The 16,884-nt window shown below is 51.1% G+C and overlaps 1 protein-coding gene across 2 annotated transcripts in view; it reads left to right on the top strand.

Annotated features, from left to right (window-relative positions):
• Positions 1 to 6,810, top strand: part of Cacna1s (calcium voltage-gated channel subunit alpha1 S) — a 70,117-nt gene extending 63,307 nt beyond the window's left edge. For both annotated transcript variants that reach the window (XM_006982425.4, XM_042258218.2), the window contains 8 exons: positions 223 to 324; positions 537 to 661; positions 2,573 to 2,701; positions 3,661 to 3,911; positions 5,032 to 5,117; positions 5,586 to 5,677; positions 5,932 to 6,084; positions 6,235 to 6,810. In XM_006982425.4, the coding sequence (XP_006982487.2) occupies positions 223 to 324; positions 537 to 661; positions 2,573 to 2,701; positions 3,661 to 3,911; positions 5,032 to 5,117; positions 5,586 to 5,677; positions 5,932 to 6,084; positions 6,235 to 6,408 (1,112 nt within the window). In that variant the 3' untranslated portion in view covers positions 6,409 to 6,810. The remainder of the gene's footprint in view (positions 1 to 222; positions 325 to 536; positions 662 to 2,572; positions 2,702 to 3,660; positions 3,912 to 5,031; positions 5,118 to 5,585; positions 5,678 to 5,931; positions 6,085 to 6,234) is intronic.
• The last annotated feature ends 10,074 nt before the right edge of the window (positions 6,811 to 16,884 follow it).

Here is a 16,884-nt window from a genome sequence, read left to right on the forward strand (position 1 = left end):
AGTCTGACCATTGTGAGCCAAGACCTATGGGGAGTAAAGTCCAGCACCCAGGAGCCGGGCTGCTGCCCCCCTGCCCCCATCCCATTGTCAGGACAGAGCACAGCAGCTACCCCAAAAGAACACTGAGCCAGAGAGTGCAGAACTAACGGCAGGCAGCTGGGGAAACCTGGTCAAGTTCGGCCACTTCAGGGCCACGCCTACCTTTCTCATGCCCTGCCCCAGGCAACTTCGAACAAGCTAATGAGGAGCTGAGAGCCATCATCAAAAAGATCTGGAAAAGAACCAGCATGAAGCTCCTGGACCAAGTCATCCCTCCAATAGGAGGTGAGTGCTGCCTGGGGAGACCAGAGTCTAGGGCAGACACAGGATGGCTGAGACTATGCATCTAACAGGGCATCCATTCAGGGCGGGAGGTGCCCGTTCACCACCTCAGCAGGATGGACCGAGCACCTGAGCCCAATGCCCCTCAGCTTTCCCTTCCGAATCCCAGTGAGACTCCCACTGGCCTTCACTACCTCCCTTTTGGCCATCTACAGATGACGAGGTGACGGTGGGGAAGTTCTATGCCACATTCCTCATCCAGGAACACTTCCGGAAGTTCGTGAAGCGCCAGGAGGAATATTATGGGTATCGACCCAAAAAGGACACGGTTCAGATACAGGTAAGCCCGCCTAGGTGGGTTCCTAGGGACATCCCTGCCGAACTAAGTTCTTCTCTGGTCCGTCATCAACCATCAGAGATGGAAGCAAAGAGAAGGGACCTGGATGAACAGAATGAGAAGATAGTTCCGGGCTGGAGGGATAGATCAGCCATTAAAGGCTAGGCTCGCCAGGCGGTGGTGGCGCACGCCTTTAATCCCAGCACTCAGGAGGCAGAGCCAGGTGGATCTCTGTGAGTTCGAGGCCAGCCTGTGCTACCAAGTGAGCTCTGGGAAAGGTGCAAAGCTACACAGAGAAACCCTGTCTCAACCCCCCCCCCCAAAAAAAGGCTAGGCTCACAACCAAAAACATAAGAGAAGATAGTTCAGTTCTGACCATGATGGAGGGTGTTTTGGCCTCAGAAATAGATCTGGGAGCTCCTCATCTCTCAGTGACTAGACCAAAGAAAATCTGATTTCTTCAAAAGAGAAACCTCTAGTCAGAGCAGTGGTTTCCAAAGAAAGCAGACCCTGCCCCACCAGGGGTCTGCTCCACCGAGTCTGAGAAGAAATGTTTAGAACTGTTTGTTTTATCTCATTGGGCTTTTGACTGCTTTTTCTGTGTTCATTGTAATGCCCATGATTCAAAAATTCCAAAGTAGACATGTAGGACTGGAGAGATGGCTCAGAGGTTAACAGAACTTGCTGCTCCAAAGGTGGACCCAAGTTCAGTTCCCTGCACCTACACAGCTCACAACCACCTGTAACTCCAGTTCCAGAAGATCTGATGCCCCCTTCTGGCCTCTTTGGGCATTACACACACATGTGCACAGACAATACACAGGCAAAACACCCATACGCATAAAGTTAAAATAAATAAATCTTTAAAAACAAAATGCACACACATCTGGGCCATATGTTCAATAATGTATTTGAATTGCCATGGTGGTTTTTAAATAACTTTATACTTTACACAATTGCAATGTTTTCTATGAGCCATTTGAGAATAACTCTCACACGACACTCCATCAGCTCAGAATACTTCAGTGTGAATTTCCAGAAAGCGTGGCATTGCCCTACATAATTCTCCCACATAGCCACAATGCAACCACTGAAACTGGGAAGTGAGTGTTGATACACAAATGTACTCTACCCCTCACCTCCTTCAAGTTTTACCTGCTGCCCTAATGATGTCCTTTACAGGAAAAGTATCCAACTCAGAATCATACGCCTTGCATGCACGCCATCTTGCCTTGGCATCTTGCTTTCTGGAATCACTTGGCAGTCTTTCCTTAATGTGGCCTTTGGCCCTTTTGAGGACACAGGCCACGTTGTCCCTCTGGTTGGGTTGGTCTGATGTTCCCTCACACTAGATAGAAAATGTGCATTTTGGGTAAGAATGTCCCAGACATGATACTGTGTCCTCTTTGAAATTATCCGGTGACACTCATTTTGATGTGTTCTATTAGTTGTGATATGAAGTTTCTTTTTTTTTTCATTTTTCTTTATTAATTTTTTTTTCTGGAGCTGAGGACCGAACCCAGGGCCTTGTGCTTGCTAGGCAAGCGCTCTACCACTGAGCTAAATCTCCAAACCCATTAAGAAATTTTCTACTCACTCTACATACCACCCACAGATCCTACCTCCTCCCATGATATGAAGTTTCATTGACCAAAAAAACACATACCAATAAAGAGAGGCTTGGATGGGAGGGGTACAAAGTCTCTACCCTTAGAGACTTTTCAGAATGCAGGCTATCTCACCCAGGCCACAGCAGGACCACAGGGGCCTCATAGTCCTGTGATATTGACCCAGGATGGAGAACAGGTTTGAGAAGGGCTGTGGTTGCAGGGGTTCAGAACAGGCGGGGCCAGGGAAGACATTTCTGGTCTCCACTCCTGAACTGTGGGTCATCTGTCCCTTCACCATCCCTAGGCTGGATTGCGGACCATAGAGGAAGAGGCAGCTCCTGAGATCCACCGCGCCATCTCAGGAGACCTGACAGCAGAGGAGGAGCTGGAGAGAGCCATGGTGGAGGCTGCCATGGAGGAGGGGATATTCCGGGTGAGTGTGGGCCATGACTCACTTTTGAGGGGCCAGACATAGTAAGTAGCAATAAAGAGAAGAACTAGGGGCTGGAGAGATAGCTCAGCGGTTAAGAGCACTGGCTGTTCTTCCAGAGGTCCTGAGTTCAATTCCCAGCAACCACATGGTGGCTCACAATCATCTGTAATGAGATCTAGTGCCCCCTTCTGGCCTGCAGGGACACATGCAGGCAGAACACTGTATACGTAATAAATAAATAAATCTTTATTAATATTTATTAATAATAAATAAATAAATCTTTAAAGAGGGAGAGAGAGAGAGAGAGAGAGAGAGAGAGAGAGAGAGAGAGAGAGAGACTAGAAGCCAGGCTGCACAGGAGATGAGAATACCACCTACACCTTGCCACCCACATCTTTTGGGGCTCAGAATCTATGACCCAAAAGTATTAAATATGATACACCCTTTCTGACATTATTCACAAATTCTTACCTAATTCCATCTCCTGAGGATCTGTTTCTACTCAGGCTAGTTCCTGATTCTTCTGTGGAGAGTTGCGACCCATTGGATCTTGAAGATTCTTCTTGGACACCCCATTAAACTCTATTAGGTTTTCACAAAATGGTGTCCCAAAGAGATGACATGCAATGTCCCGTATCACCTGATTAGAGGGGAGCTGGAACACAGTTCTGCAGACTCCCAGTTCAGTGTGCCTTGTGTTCATGGGTGTGCTACCCGTATGGTTCCTTAGGCGCATCCTGTCTGTCCATCAAACTTAGACTTTGCTGAGGGTGGCGACCATGTTCCAGGATCACCCTTCAGTCCATCTTCTTCTGGCCTTACAGATTCATCTCCCAATGCCATTGCTTTCTCCTAGCACCATCACCCCCGGGTGACAGCCGACTCCCAACCCCCATGCGCTCCGTATCCTCATACCCAGTCACTGCTTTCAGTAGTCCCACTCTCCCCCTTGCCTCTAGAGGACTGGAGGCTTGTTTGGTCAAGTGGACAACTTCCTGGAAAGGACCAACTCCCTGCCCCCTGTCATGGCCAACCAGAGACCCCTCCAGTTTGCTGAGATAGAGATGGAAGAACTGGAGTCACCCGTCTTCCTGGAGGACTTCCCCCATAACCCAGGCACCCATCCTCTGGCTCGCGCCAATACCAACAATGCCAATGCCAATGTTGCCTGTGGCAACAGCAACCATGGAAACAGTCCAGTGTTTTCCAGGTAACAGTGGTAACTTCCAACTGTGGGTATACGCATTCTGAGATAGGCTTGAGTGGAAAGGAGGCACCATGAAGTGTGTAGACTGTCCTTTGTTTTCTGTGTGCCCTTGGGGACCACTCTGCACCCCCGAACACAAGAGGCAAACCTGGACTGAAGAGGCGTCTGTGGCCAGCAGGGGGCAGCCTCTTGTCAGCGTGGACCGCAAACCTGAGCCAGCCTTCCTGTGGTTCTCAGTAGGGAGGCGCTGAAATGTATTGGTCACACAGTAATGTTTAATAAAGGGCCTCCAGCAGCCGCACAGACGGTAGGAAATTCTGGGTGATAAGGTCAGTTGCTGGATGTGGGCAGTTCCCATTGCACTAATCCCAGGCTGTGATGGAAATGTCATAAAATACAACCAGGTGGGGGCAGAGGCGCTTCGCCATCCTAACACAGGGACTGGGTTCTCAGCGGGGCGTCTGCTCGGGGACAGGCCAGCTGAGTGGCGGTCTCTTTGGGCAGGACAGGGCAGGCACCAACTGAGCAGCTACTTCCCCTGGTCAGGCCTGCCCACACCTCACTCCAATCCAGAGAGGCCTCTTGAGTGCATCCCAGAATGCTCCACCCACGTCTTTGGGTCAGTCACCATGGTGCTAGGTAGTGTGGACACACGGAAGCATCGGACCTGGCCTCTGTTTTCAGAGTGTGTGTTGTGTGGTATGATTGAGACCAATTAGGACCAATTAGGAAATACAGAAGAGTTACTGAGGTCCATAGGCTGGCCCAGAGTGATTCTCGGTTTCAGTTGCACAGGAGAAATATCTGGGAGCTTTCAGACCTGCCAGTGTCTACGGTGGGTCACACACAATGGTCTTCACAGCTTGCCAAGTGAGCCCATGTGTAGTCAGGGTTGAGAATTAGCATCTTAAGAGTGCTGAGGTGATACAGAATGTGAGAAGGATAGGGGAGCATTGAGCAAGAGTGGAGGCAGCCATGAGTTTGGCTTGCTCCCCCAGAGTCAAGGACAGATAGAGTCAAGCGCTGGCAGAATCAGCCCTGGAGTGAAGGCCACTTGCAGTCTGCCAGGATGCTCACTGGTACCTCAGTGAAAGGGTCCCAGCCTGCTCTGCTTCCATTCCAGCATCCGCTATGAACGGGAGTTCCTGGAAGAGGCAGACACACCTGCTCCCAGAGAAGGACCCTTCAGTCAGCCCTGCAGGGGCTCTGGTCAGTCCCTTTGGTGACTAAGAAGCTGGGCCTTCTCCTGGGGGTGGTGGTGAGGGTGCCCTCTTTCCTTAGAGCCTGGGAGAGCCACTTGGCACCTTTATGATGGGATGGGCGCTAGCTGAGCCCTGGGAGGGAGCGCGTTATTACCAGTCTGAGGGAGGCTCCAAAATGCTGGAGCGCAGTAGCAATCGGGGTACTTCCCTGCCCTCCCACACACTGTAACATGCATGCACATAGCCACACTGAAGAAGAGCTTGCTGGTGAGTCTGGCCCTCGGCCTCTTCCAGACCGTAAGGACAAGGCACTGGGCAAGGAGAGCTAGGCCACTTCTGCCTGACCTGGAGCTGGTTAGGCTTCACCATGTGTCTCTCCTCTAGACTACCTTCCGAAGCTGGCCAAGAAAGGCTCTGATGACTCAGCCCACCAGGAGTCAGCAGCCCCACTGACCTTACCTTGCCTTGCCCACAGGACCTCACAGCAAGTCCCATGAGGACAAATCGAAAGGACTGATGACCCAGAGAGAGATGCCTGGAGGCCAGGTGCCTCCTTCCCCGTGCCAGGTACCAAAGGCAAAGGCCTGGGAGGATGTGCCAATAGACGCCACCTGGCCTGATGTTAGAAGTGGGGCTCTGGCAGAGGAAAGGCCTTGTAGGTAGCAGTCCATCCATCACAGAAGGATCCTGTGTTCCTGCATCCTCCCCAGGCTGTAGGTCTTGGTTGAGACTCCCTCGGATGAGCTGTGGGCTCCGGTATATCAGTTGGCTCTAGTGCATCTCTTTGGGGGGGAATCTTTGCTTCTGTGTGTTTGGAACAGTTCCTCCAGGCAGAGCCTCCTGTGCGGGAGGAGAGTGTGGGCTCCGTGCCAAGGTCTCTGGAAACACCCCACAGCAGGAACTTCGAGGAGAGCGTTCCCAGGAACTCAGCTGGCAGGTGCACAGCTCCAGCTACTGCCTTCCTGATCCAGGAGGTGAGGTGGGGCTGGGACAGAGCAGCAGGCCACAAACGAGGGGTGACCTGGCGACATTCTGTCATGGAGAGAGGGTAGGCGCAACCGTGGAGGGCCCCAGAAGTCAGTTCTCTTGGAAGACCCACCCAAGTCTCCTTTTCCTCCCTGCAGGCTCTGGTTCAAGGAGGACTAGACTCCTTAGCAGCAGATGCTAACTTTGTCATGGCAACAGGCCAGGCCCTGGCGGATGCCTGCCAGATGGAACCAGAGGAAGTAGAGGTGGCAGCAACCGAGCTACTGAAGCGAGAATCCCCAGAGGGCAGGGCCATGCCCTGGGAGGCTTGAGCCTCAGGTCCTCCCTGGGCAGTCCAAACCAGCACCGGGACTCTCAGAATGCACTTATTCCTCCCAGGTGTGAGGCCTACCCAGAATGCCACAGCTTAGAACTGCCATGACCAAGGGCCAGAAGGCACTGGAATGGAGAAGGGCTAGCCCAGCCCAGCAGCCTCCCCTCCCTCAGTAGCCAGCTGTGTGGACTGAGCAGCAGTGGTCAGGAACCACCTCAACCAGGCAGGAGGCCATAGATGGGCAGGTCGGGCCCTTCTCCTCACCAGCCAGAAGCAGGATCTGGCAGAGCTTCTGACGTCATTCACAAAGGCCTGATCGGTGCCAGAGTCCATCTGTCACAGAGCCACTCCAACCAGCTGGACATTAAAGTCTCCAGGCCTGACACGGGCACCAGCCTTCTGCTTGTCTTTGATTATTATTATTGTTGTTGTTATTATTATTATTTGTTAAGGACATTCTCCCTCTACCCTCTTCCTCAGAAAGCCTGGGCCTTGCAGAAGACTACCAGGCCATCTCCACTTTCCCTCTGATGGTATTAGAAGCAGTGCCACGCCCTGGTTACACCACGGCCAACCTTTTTTGAAGCTGCGGCCCTGTGACTTTGGCCAGAGTCCATTGCCAACGCCAAGGCCAGTCTCAGAGGCAGTGGTTTATGGCTGTGGTTATCACAGACTTGTGTTTCCATGGCTCCCCTTCCATACCACCCAACAATAACTCAACAGCTGCTGTCTACCAGCCCGATGCCTCCTGGGCACCCTTTCCAACCGCCATCTCCTGCCGAGGGCTTCCCCTGCATTTGGAAGGCGCTTTCCCACCAAGGCCACTCACTCCTCACCATAGTCACAGTCAAGATGAGAAAATGCAAGTGTGGCAGGATAACAAGACAGACCTGTAGTGGAGGATAGCAAAGCAAGGCGAAGATGGAGCTGCCCTGCGGTGTCTTTTCCCCTTCACGGGGCACTCTTTCCTTCTGCCCATGCCTCCCTCCAGTGTGGGCCAAGTGCCTGCTCCATGGCTGTTGCTGTGGTAACAAGGCTGGCCTGCTGTGCAGCCTCCTGGTGAACCCCCTCCCGCCACCCCAGCCACCCCCACCACCCCATCCCCCGCCACCCCCACCCCCAGTGGGCTTCTGAGTTTCTGGGGCCCTGCCCCACGATGCACATAGCACAGGGCAGGGGTGACACTTGGTGGCCTGTGCATCCGGGCCCCAGCCCCAGCTAGGCTGGCCCCAAAGCTTCCTGATGCCCTGACAGTCCAGCAGTTTCAACTCCCCCCTTTCCTCCTGATGCTTGGTCAGTAAGGCAGTTTCAACTCCCCCCACCCCCTTCCCTCAAACCCCAGCACCAAGAGCTTGCCTTGTCCACCTCACTGATCAGCAGACGCCCCAGGTCCTGCCCTCAGTTCTTCCAGCTGCACTGATCTACCTACCCCCCCCCCCTTTCTTCTTGCCCTAGTAAAAACTGGGTCTTTGCTCCAGGCAAATCCTTTTTCCGCCCCAGCCATTCCACACTCGCCCTGTCTCTGCACTGGGTCCTGTTTGTATCGTCTTCCAAGTGTGGCTCGGATCTCCCAGACACCACCCTCTCCTGGGTGAGGCTCCTGCTCACCCAAAAGGGGCCATACTTACCCACGAGCTCCAGTGTGCCTCTCTCTCTAGAATCTTCCTGAGCCCTCTACCTCACTGGCCTCGAACCATCCTTCAGACCCCTGTTTCACTGTCATTTCCCTGGACACGGCCAAACTGTTTAGAGCCTGGCTCCCAAGTGTCGACAACTATCTTTCCCGTTCTAGAAGGGATCGCAGGCTCGCCGTATCTGCATTTTACTCCAGCCAGAGGCTAAATTTCCCGAAAGCTGGAACTGTGTCCACCTTATTCACAGCTACCCCTCCAGGGCCCAGCACTCTACTGTCCACCAGTGGTGGACGCTGCTTGTTAACTAGCTGTTACTAAGAGTCAGGAAGTAGAAATGCTACCTGCTCAGGGTCAGCAGCTCGGCCACCTTGGCTATCCATCTAAGCTAGGGGCAGGTGAGAGGGAAAAAAACTCTGTCTTATCAGGTGTGGTGGCTCACGCCTTTAATCCCAGCACTCGTTAGGCAGAGGCAGATGACTCTCAATGTAAGTTCAAGCGCAGCCTAGAGTGAGTTTCAGAACAGCCAGGGCTACAATGGGATTCTGTCTTTAAAAAAAAACAAAAACAAAAAACAAACAAACAAAAAAACTCTGTCTCCAAATGTTCCAGGCTGCATTGCGCACTGTAGCCTCCTAACCCACCCACGGGTGCTTACCCTGTCTCCCATGTGTCTAGTGAGGTAAGCTGCAGCCTACATAAACATGTTTCTTTTGCCATAAAATACTATCAAAAGGCGCTGTGCTCAGAGGAAGGAGCTGGGTATCTTGAACAGCACCTATGACATACAGAACACTAACTATGTAACAGGTCTTGCCTCAGTAGTTTTGCTTATGTATTCATATATTTAGTCTTCTTAGCAATAAAAAAAAAAAAGATATCATTATCTTCATTTCGCAACCACGACACAGAGCGGGACATTAGCTATGTCTGTGCACCTAACAAGAGGCCACAAAAGGAACTAAACCCGGGCAGTTTGGCATTGTATTTACTTCCTTAACGGACGCACTATTTGTCAAAGCTACGCTCTCCTCCTAGGCTGACTGGCAGATACAAATGTACGCATGGGCTCTGAGAAACTAGTTCTTCATGTCTTTGAAAAGTTTGAGCAATTTCCTCCCCGATACGCACGTATCTAATTCATCGTGGGCAGGTCCCATCATCTGTCCAGCTTCGGTTTACCTAATGAGTGGTTTTCTAACAGGGCAGCCAGACTGCTCAAATAAAGCCCGTGAGGAGAGGAGGGTGGCGGAAGGGAGCTGAGGAGTGGGCAGGTTGCGGAGGAGACAGATGTCCCCTCAGAAGGGCCACCTAACAGTACCATGGGGGCGGGTGGGTCTCCCTTCTGGCACTGGGCGGCACCAGTGTCTGCGAGACCCCTCTCTTGGCTCCTGACAATTCTATGCAGATTTGGAACCCAGCTGCTGGGTGGGGACTGTGCCAGAAGGGGCAGGAGTGCCCCTGGTAGAAGGGATGGGCACAAGATGAATACAAAGACTGGAGAGATGAGGAGAGCCGCTTCCATCTGGAAGGTGCAAAGCTCAGACATTGCTTCCCTGGAAAGGCCAGGAAAAAGTGGGCCCAAGTCCCATCCCATCAAAGTCAGGAGAATGTCGGGCTCCGGCCCAGGGGCTTCATAGGGCCTGCTCCGGACAGAGCTGCCCTTACAGGATTTCTTTATTTGTTGCGGTGCTAGGAGTTGAATCCAGGGCCTTGTACATGCTAAGAAAGTGTTCTACCACTGAACCACATGCCAGTCCATTACCCGATGTTTGTAAAGGAGAGAAAGGATGCCCCTGCTGTCGTGAGAGCGACCCTGGGATCCAGATTCCAAGAGAACTGGGTCATATTCCCTGACCGTGCTCTGTCACAGGAGGGTCAGGGGTCTCACATTGCTCTTTAAGTCTATGCCTGCTCAACCTTAGGGTACAGATGTAACCGTGTGAGGGCCTGGGTCCTAGTTAGGGTTCCCATTGCTGTGATGGAACACCAGGGCCAAAGCAACTTGGGGAGGAAAGGGTTTATTTGGCTTCTGCTTCCACATCACCTCCAAATCATCCTTAATGGCAGTCAGGACAGAAACTCACACAGGGCAGGAACCTGGAGGCAGGAGCTGATGCAGAGGCCACGGAAGAATGCTGCTGACCGGGTTGCCCCGCCCTGGTTTTTGGTAATAAGTAGTCATTTTTTTTGTTTGTTTGTTTTTTGTTTTTTTTTTCTATCAGATGCTGGGTGTGAAGGCCAGATCTCTCAGATGGGAGAAGCTGACTTGAAGGGGACCATCCTGAGCTTTTAGGGGAAGCTGAGCAGGGATGGCCCACTTCAGCACCAGGCTAGTTCCCTTACAGGTCCTCAGAGCTCTCATGACCATCTTGGATATATGTGTGTTGAGGCTGACTCCTGATTCAGAGCAATGTCGGAGACTTTGATCCACCTGGTGCTTCACAGAGTGGTCCCTGCTCTCCTGGCATCTCTGATCCCAGTCACATGGGCCTCTTGCCTTGGGGCTGACAGTTCAAGAATGCTAAGTGACACCCTCTCCACAGAATGCTCTGGATCCTGGCCTTTGTCACAAAGCCATTTACACCTCTTCTGACTCCCCAAAACGGCTTGGGTGGGAGCTCACCAAGATGGGCATCCTGCACAAAGCATTCTGATTGTTCTGTTTAGATTTGATTTTTGAGACAAGGTCTGTCTGTGCTGCGCTTCCCGGCTTCGAACTCAAGTCTCCTGAGAGCTGGGTTGCTGGCATGTTCCTGGCTCTCAGTCTCTTGTAAGTGGGGGAAGGCAAAGACTCAGAGTAACAACAGGAGATTTGATGTTAGCCAAGGCCTGCCCCCAGCACCCACCTGTCCTCTTGGCTAGCACAAGGGTCCCCCACATCAGCCCAGGAGTGGCAAGCTGGGACACAGGGGATAGGTCTCTTCCTCTTGGCTTTTTCTTTTTCTTTCTTTTCTTTTCTTTTTTTTTTTTTGTTTTTTCTTTTTTTCTTTTTCTTTTTTTTTTTTTTTTTTTTTTTTTTTTTTTTTTTTTGAGACAGGGTTTCTCTGTGTAGCCCCGGCTGTCCTAGAACTCACTCTGTAAACCAGGCTGGCCTTGAACTCAGAGATCTGCTTGCCTTTGTCTCTCGGGTGCTGGGATTGAAGGCGTGCACCACCACCTAGCCCTCTGGGCTTTTTCTAATTTTGGTTATGACTTATGAAGTCTTTGCTCCACCCAGTCTGAGCCTTTCATTTGGATCCTCCAACTTATTTTGGAGATTACAGAGAAGAGGAAAAAAGAAAAAAGAAAAGAAAAGGTCTTTTCATACTTCTCTGCATCCTCCCTTGACCTTGTTGACACTCTGCTTAAAGCAATGTATCTCTTTTGTCCACTGGTTCAAGTTTCAGAAAACATGGAGCTAAGGGAGGACACAGGCAAACTTTTGAAGAGTGACGTCACCTCAGGCCTATGAGATCCAGCATATACTGCCTAGGGACTGGCATCCACCACTGTCCAGTAGCATCCTCAGGCTGGCTACTTTTCTGGAGAGCAGCATGTTCAAGGTTAACCTAGAGTGTAAAAATGTTAAGTGCTTCTGTATGCTGGCAATTTGCTGGGTAGGGCCTGGCCCAGACACATGTCTACCAGAGCCAAGGAGATGATGCGTCCGGGGAGACCGACAATCAATAACTCAAGGACAGGAGTGGCCTTTGTGGGCCTCATCAGAGAGAAAAGCACTGTCAACAGGAGAGGGCTAGGTCCATCTTGGAAGCTTGTTTGCTCATCCCCAGATCTAGGGAGTTCATCTGGTTCTTTTTGCCCCTTCCCTCAGCTGGCTTGCCCTGACTGACCTCCAAAGCCCTTCTCCCTGTCTCTCCTGTTTATGCCACATTTTCTGCATTTCCTACTTCCTTGTCACTGCCCCACAGCAGGGGGGGGGCTCCCTTTGAACCCCTTATACCATGTGGTGCAGGGGAGAGAGGTCCTCAGGGCTTGAGGTCTGCCTCTATGACTCCAGATAAATCATAGCCACTCTGCACCTCTGTGCAAAGAGGAAATTGAAGTAAGTTACCTTTTAAAAATAGCTCCATTGGGCTGGAGAGACGGCTCCATTGATAAAGTGCTAGCAGAAGCCTGAAGACTTGAGTTCAGATTCCCAGCACCCGCGTAAAGAGCCGGGTACCCGGGCACATGTAGGTGACCCCAGTTCAGGGGGCAGGATAGGAAGGGGGGATGGCGAAAACAGGTGGCTCACCGTGGCTCACCAGGTGAACTCGCCTAGCCAAATGGGTGATCTCAGTTCAAGGAGAGACTCTGTCTCAAAAAGGGTGGTGAGAAATTAAGGAAGATACCAGACGATGATCTTTGACCTCCACACACAAAGCAGCTTTGTTGAGGTAAAATTAACAGAGTAAATTGCACCTCTCCAGCACATACAACAGTTTGCTTTGCCTTGAGAAATACATATATCTGTCAGACCATCTTTACCTTACACATACACTGATCACCCAGAAGACTTTCTTTGTGTCCCTCCGTAGCCCCTCTTGGCCTTTTTGAAAGGTTTTTTGTATCCTGGTAGGCCTCTCCACTGACGCAGCAGTCCAAATCAAACCAAATCAGACCAATTTTTTTTAAAGATTTATTTATTATGTATACAGCATGTATGACTGCAGGCCAGAAGAGGGCACCAGATCTCATTATAGATGGTTGTGAGCCACCATGTGGTTGCTGGGAATTGAACTCAGGACCTCTGGAAGAGCAGTCAGTGCTCTTAACCTCTGAGCCATCTCTCCAGCCCCCAGACCAAATTTTTTTTTAAAAAGCCCCGGTTTAATGGGTAAAGTGTTCTCAGGTGATTCTCCAGCGTAAAACCACATGTCTGTGTTCTGGGGTGCAGCTTAAATATCCTGTGGGAGTGGTCTTGAGCCTCTCTGGGGGCTTAGAGTTTGTTTGGCGGGTTTAGGGAAAGAGATGGGGGAGGGGAGTTGAGGTGGATCTTCCACCCGAACACTTTTCATGCCTCCCATGGCCCCTTGTATCCCTCCTTCTGCTAGGTAACCACTGATCTGTTTTCTGACACTTTAGGTTCACTATATTTTCTAGAATGTTCCTGTCAGTGAGATTATACAGCATGTGCTGCTCGGTCTGCTTCTCTCACTGAGTACCGCTGAGATGCATCTATTCTGCATCAATAGTGTGCCAGTAACTCATCCCTTTCTGTTGCCGAATAGGATTCCATCATGAACGTGCCTGTTTCTGTACCCATTCCTTGCTGGTGAGCGTTTGGGCCTATAACAAAAGCGCTTGTGATCACTCCCACACACACCCCAAGCTGGTGAGTTCCCAGGGGTGCACTGTTCACCTCCTCAGCTCATTAGCTGTCAAGGGCAAGTCCAGCCTTTTCCTTCATGGCAGTTCAACCCAAGCAAGAGGAAATCACCATCATCTTGCTTGGGTTTGAACTCTGTGAGTTGCATTATGACCTTACTGGTTTGTTTCGTGGGGATAATTCTTCTTCCTTCCTAAGGTTGTGAGTATTACTACATTAACGCATGAAGCGGACACGTTCACCACATGCTCAGCACAGCGTTCAGAAATGGGAGCTGTTATTATTTTGCCTCTGAGATCTTTATGCTCTAGAACAGGTTTGTCCTGTATCTCTGAGCAGCTACCAAAGCCCTTTGTGGTGCCTCCATCTCACCGAGGAGTAACTAAGTCCCCAAAGGAATGAGTGACCTGAACAGGACCAATCTTTGAGCTAGAGATGAATACAGATATGTCCTGAGACCCAACCTGGGGACCCTTCCTCCTGACATGACAGGTGGAGGCAGAGGAAGGCCCTTGGTGTCTTCCAGGGACTTCTCAGGGTGGTTCCTGAACTCCTGGGGAGCAGAACAGCCCGGCCAATGTAACGATTGAACCCCAAAGGGTTAATATTTAACCACACATTTCTTTAGTCACCACAGTGCAGCAACCAGGAGACCTAGTCAAATCTTAGTCAAACCAGGATGACTGGAGACAGATGGTGAAAGCCTCTGTCTTCTTCCAGCCTCAGCCTCTAAGGAGTCTCGGAGATGAGAACCCTAAAGGGGTTTCCACCTGTGTGGACCAGGGCCCTGGAAATCACTTGGGCCCTTTGGCATCTTTACAAATGGGAGATGTCCAGTCTCTGGGTCTGCTTTTACTAACTGTATCAGAGCAGGTCGGGCTCCGCCGGGACCACACACAACTCACAAGTTCAGCGGTTGAACACAGTAAAAAAAAAAAAAAAAAGTTAACTCTCGTGTATGGTCTGTGGACAACACAGGTGTGGCAGTGAACGTGACTCTTAAACCTTCACCTTGGTTAAAGTCACGTGGCCTCTTACTCTCCAAGGATGAAGGACAGGTAGTCCCGCCCTATGCTGGAAGGCAGAGTGCAGGAAATATGTGAACAGCACTAATGACTACTACCCTCGCCAAGTGACCTTTGAGTCCATTTCCTCTTTTGCAAAGCAGGCATGATAACTGTATACCTCATAGATGACTGTGAGGGTGGATGAGAACATGTAACACGGTTCAATGTGGTTATAGCGTGAGTACAAACTCTTCCCTTTCAGGGGACCGCCCCCTAGGGGAGGTGGTCCAGAATCACCTGTGTACAAAAGGGTCCATAAGGCTAAAGTTTCTTCCTGGAAAGCACCCTGGCTCCCAAGGCGCTGCTGCCATGTGTAGTGAGCAGAGGGTGGCTAAGTTCCTGCAGATTCTCCTCTCCCCCCAGCAGACCTCACACTGACGGCCTAGATGGACCTAGGACTCCAAGCACGCAGGGCAAACCTTCAACCGTTGAAGGTAGCCCCCACCCTAACAACACCTCATCCTCCTAACCTGTCCCCTCCCGGCCTTGTCCACACTCATTCCTGAGAGTGCCTCTCCCTCCTGGTATTCTTCTTTTTAATAAACCCACCCCTCTGTCCAGACAGAGGTGGAGACTATTGGAGAATCCGAGGACAATGTGAAGGATTTGACACCCATTTTGAGGCGAGCACTGGGTGGGATGTGTGGTCCAGGTTCTCCCATTGAGACATCATCATGGTCCTGAGCTGAGAACGTGATCCTCCCTGTTTTGAGATGCGGCAGCTGATGCTGGGCATGGTTACATCACTGGCCCAGGGTTACATAGCTCACAAGGGGAAGAACTGGGATGTGAGCCCAGATCTCCGTGACTCAGAAGATCACAACTCAGCCTCTGGGCTGTCTTTCGTTATTTCACTCAGACCAAAGTTTTGTCAGGACTATAAACTCACCACAGTCTAATTTCAGATGTTTAGCCTTGGGGTCCTTATCGTGCTGCCATGGAGCCTGCCCTGGGACTGCACAGCTGCCAGACTTCCCATCTCGCCGCAGCTCGGCCTCAACTTACTGTACTGTGCAACTTTTGACAGGTCCCTACCTCCCTGGGACTCAGTTTTTTTTTCACTTGAAAATAAAATGTGACCCCGGGGGTTCTTTTTGAGTCTGGGTGACGTTGAGAATTGCCACATCAATACTGTTAAAAAGGTACAGAGAAGGGTAGGTAACATCACCACGTTTAATTAAGAAGCATGTATAGCAGGGTGGTGGTGGTGGTGGTGGTGGTGGTGGTGGTGGTGGTGGTGGTGGCGGCGGCGCATGCCTTTAGTCCCAGGACTCTGAGGCAGAGGCAGACAGATCTCTAGGTTCGAGGCCAGCCTGTTCTACAGGACAACCAGGGCTACACAGAGAAATCCCATCTCAAAAACCAGAGAGAGAGAGAAAACCACGTACAATGAGGTATGCCTGGAGTGCTTGGGAGGCTGAGGCTAGCATTGATCACAAGTTTCAGTGCTAGCCTGTGCTTCATGGAAAGATTCTGCTTAAAAAAAAAAAAAGAAATAGAAACATGTCTGAGGTTACAGCGAACATTAATTAAATCCTAATTATTATTTGGAGCCAAAAATAGAGTTTGTTTTAAGACTGATGGGTGTTTGAAACCCACAGCTCTCTGCCTTCCTTGCTATTTATAACAGACTCTGGTTTCCTCCGTGGCTTCGTCTGTCTCCTCCTAAACACAGGAAGTGAGAGGCACAGTCCATGTCTGCACTCGGATCTCCTGAGTCTGCAGCTCCGCGGACCTTTTCTGGGGTCTCGAGCTTCCTGCTGGTGGGAAGACCGGGCCCTGCCTCTGGCTGGACAGTGGAGGTTATAGCTGGACATCTGCTGAGGACACTGTTGGAGGACAGGCTAAGGCCTCTGCTCCCCCAGAACCACACACAGCTGCTGGGAAAGGCTTGGGACTAGAACTCCAGGTTCCGAGCTTATCACTTTACACTGGGGCTTATTTAGACTTTACAATGCTATCGCCCAGTGCTACCCCGAAAGGGGGTGGGGGAGGAGGAAGACTCAAGTTCAGACCCCCTTGGGAACATTCCTGGTACCTATGGGTATCCCTTCGGTGTCTTTATTTGTTCCCACAGCATTGCTGTTAAAAAGTGGAATGTGTCTAAGAGAGCTCTGGGCCAGATGGCTGCCCTAAGTCACTGCTGGAGTATTTTAACTACAGTTGCGTGGGAGCTTCCTGACTTGGAGGGGGCTTCCCACACCTCCCCTAGGTTCCCATCTGCCCAGACGCCCACAGCTCCTGTCAGGAGAAATGATGGAGGACCCAAGATGCCTGGGGGAAGGGACGCAGCTCAGAATAGGAGTCAGGGCTTATACTCTAGTCCAGTTAGGGATTGGGGCCAACTCTCTCTCTCTCTCTCTCTCTCTCTCTCTCTCTCTCTCTGTCTCTCTCTCTCTCTGTCTCTCTCTCTCTCTGTGTGTGTGTGTGTGTGTGTGCACGTGTGAAGCATTGAGAACTTCATA

Source organism: Peromyscus maniculatus, chromosome 11 (assembly GCF_049852395.1).
Source record: "Peromyscus maniculatus bairdii isolate BWxNUB_F1_BW_parent chromosome 11, HU_Pman_BW_mat_3.1, whole genome shotgun sequence".
Taxonomy (NCBI): Eukaryota; Metazoa; Chordata; class Mammalia; order Rodentia; family Cricetidae; genus Peromyscus; species Peromyscus maniculatus.